Source organism: Montipora foliosa, chromosome 14, assembly GCF_036669935.1.
Source record: "Montipora foliosa isolate CH-2021 chromosome 14, ASM3666993v2, whole genome shotgun sequence".
NCBI classification, from domain to species: domain Eukaryota; kingdom Metazoa; phylum Cnidaria; class Anthozoa; order Scleractinia; family Acroporidae; genus Montipora; species Montipora foliosa.
In genome coordinates this window covers 10,685,691-10,688,507 of record NC_090882.1, presented here as the reverse complement: position 1 = coordinate 10,688,507, position 2,817 = coordinate 10,685,691, and the positions used below count along the sequence as shown (strand labels likewise).

General features: G+C 41.7%; 1 protein-coding gene across 1 annotated transcript; it reads left to right on the top strand.

Annotated features, from left to right (window-relative positions):
- Nucleotides 1-1,060: 1,060 nt before the first annotated feature.
- LOC137984597 (uncharacterized) lies at nt 1,061-2,704 on the top strand. The gene has a single exon (XM_068831768.1). The coding sequence runs from the start codon at nt 1,211-1,213 to the stop codon at nt 1,934-1,936; it is 726 nt and encodes a 241-aa protein (XP_068687869.1). The 5' UTR covers nt 1,061-1,210; the 3' UTR covers nt 1,937-2,704.
- The last annotated feature ends 113 nt before the right edge of the window (nt 2,705-2,817 follow it).

The window sequence follows — 2,817 nt, the reverse complement described above, 5'->3', positions numbered from 1 at the left end:
GTTAGCCCACCCCGGGGCCCAATCCACGCCCCAGTAGTTCGAAAGGTGGATAACGCTATCTACCGGATAGATCGCTATCCGGCGGATAAGTGTTAACAAAACAAACTACGCTGTCCACTGGATAGTGATTTGTCCAGTGGATAGCGTTATCCACCTTTCGAGCAACCCGGCCCGGGCCATTTCTCTTAGTCACGATCGCAAGCGTTGCGTGAGGCATTCTCGTTAGTTCCCCCCTTTCCGCTTCTCTTGGCAAGGCGGAGCCTTGGCGCGAGAAACGGGTGTCCCATCGTTTCTCGTGCCAAGGCCCCGCCGGCTAAGAGAAGCTAAGAAAAGGGCTATGGGGACGAGAATATGCGTGACGACAACCCAGTATCCCCTTTGAATCAATGATTATCGTTAATTGGCAAGTTCCTTTGAATTTACGATTAGAGTTAATTTAGAACACTAACAGTCTGAAAGGAATTCTGGGAAGTCAGCATTTTTGTTGTAAGAACACAATTATCAGTGTTCGGACAGGACTCGAACCTTCAAATCTTCGCTTTCAATCCTCCCTTCTCACCATTAGACCACCACATCGCTGGTTGAACAAAACTCGATTTTTAAACAATGTAATTCATGCGCTTATTCTACTCCCTGTAGTAAGCCTATATAATTACTCGCTAAAAAATAATTTTAGAAAGTATGCAAAAGGTCGATCACCAAACCTTAACAAAAAGCTGACCATTTAAAATCTGCGTTTAGGCCTAATCACTGATGATCAGTGATATTCTATGCAAGACTCTATTAAATATTTAGCTACACAACTTCTCATCGTCTTCAGTGGTCTAGTGGTAAGTAGCCGTTGCTACAGCGCCGGGTAATTCCGGGTTCAAATCCGGTCCAAATAAGATAATTTTTTTTAATTTGTTCTTTCTGAAATGTCCTGGAAAACAGTGTTCTAAATTAACGACAATGATCAATTCAAAGACTTGACAATTAACTATAATTGTTAATTCAAAGAGGAGATCATGTTGGTGGACATTCGTTCCCAGGATCCTCTCCATTCCTCCCTCGAGACATTACTCCCTCGGGGTGTTTTTTAGTCACGCAAAAGTGGGTTCACCCCTCCTCGACCTCGCGAGAAAGAAAACTTTCATCCTTACGTATAACTTCTTGCACTCAGGCCGGGTATCCCTAAGCCATACGCAAGATTTCATTCAACCTCAGAATAATGAAGGTGATTTGTGCGGGATTAGCAAAAACAGGAACCACTAGCCTAGCGAAAGCTTTGCAAGTTCTTGGATACAAAGTGTACGACTTTAAAGAGCATTATGAATTTCACCTCCAGCAATGGCTGGATAGCTTTGAGACTGATTGCCATCCAAACTTCAAAGAGATTTACCAAGGGGTCGACGCCGTTACCGATGTTCCGCCAGCGTTTTGGTTCGAGGAGATTTCAGCCGATTTCCCAGAAGCCAAAGTTGTCTTAACAGTCCGTGATTCCGAAGACGCTTGGCTAAAAAGCTGGAAAGAACATCTTCAACTGGGTTCAGAATTTTTTATGAGGTTTTATACTAGGCCTCTTTTCATTGTCGTACCTTGGATGAGAAAAGTGAAACGTTTTCTCGACACCTTACACCAAGCGATTTATGGAAGCTTCAATCCTGAGGCTACAGCTCTCTACAGGGTGAAATACCGGCAACACAACGAGAGAGTCCAGGCAGTAATTCCCGCTGAAAAGCTTCTTGTTTTCAATGTGAAACAAGGGTGGAAACCATTGTGCGAATTCCTCGGATGCGACGTACCTTCGACTCCATTTCCGCGAGCAAATGTGGCACATTCTGATACAAAGAAGGGAATATCAGAGTTTGCGAAGACCGAGAGATCCTTAGCCTTCGGTATTTTTTTCGTAGTAGTTCTTCTTACTGCTATTTTTGCTGTTCGTACCATCAGTTAAAAGATTTTTGAAATATTTCTTTATTGAAATCACTGACAATGCCATTTGCATCTTAGTCTTAACGAGGTTTCCAGCGAACGTTAGAGCGTGTTGTTTATTTATGTCACGCAAAACTACATGTCATAATCGTCATTTTAGATCATTTTAGGTCATTTTAGATCATTTTAGGTCCATTTTAGGTCATTCCTTGTTTGAGTAACTACGAATCGTTTGTTACTGGGTTGCCTATGGGCAAACCCAGTCAAGGTCTGCGTTTAGTTTGTTTGTTTTCTTTTTTTTTTTTTTAGTTTTTTTTTTTTTTTTTCCGTGTCGGTAAAAGTCTTGCCTGTCACTCCCCTGGTAAGTGGTGTCTTTGTGGATAGAGCCTTCTGCGAGTATTTTCTTAGGATCGAGAGGGTAGTGGAAATGCGTAGATTTCTCTGGTGGACACAGTAGAATCATTAACTTAGCCTGCAATGGTGTCGAAAGTCATGTAACGCGAATGGCGTTTTAGTAGATCCTTAAACAAAATATACCCTTATGGAGCTCAATAATAGAAAGTCAGTTGGATAAAATAGGCAGGAATCTCAAAAGCGACGAGCACTGGACTTCGAGAACAATCTATCGCCCGTCGAGACGAAATCAAAGTGAGCAGTATTTACCTGAAGTACATGGTAATTTGACACAATTGAGTTTCTTGTCTTCACGCACGCAATCAAATAGGAAGAGGTTTTCGCCTCTAAGAGCAAATATGTTGTTTGTTTCAATAAAATTTTCGCTGGAAAAGGATTCTGTGGTATTTTCTGCCTTTGTGAATTATAATATCATGTTGTGTATTGAATTTTCGAGCTTAAGGTTCAAATGTGATATGGGAGAGGTTTTTTAGTATTGCTCTGTAAGCA

Coding starts and splice junctions, on each gene's coding strand:
- LOC137984597 (XM_068831768.1), top strand. CDS start 1,211: ATGAAGGTGATTTGTGCGGGATTAGCAAAAACAGGAACCACTAGCCTA.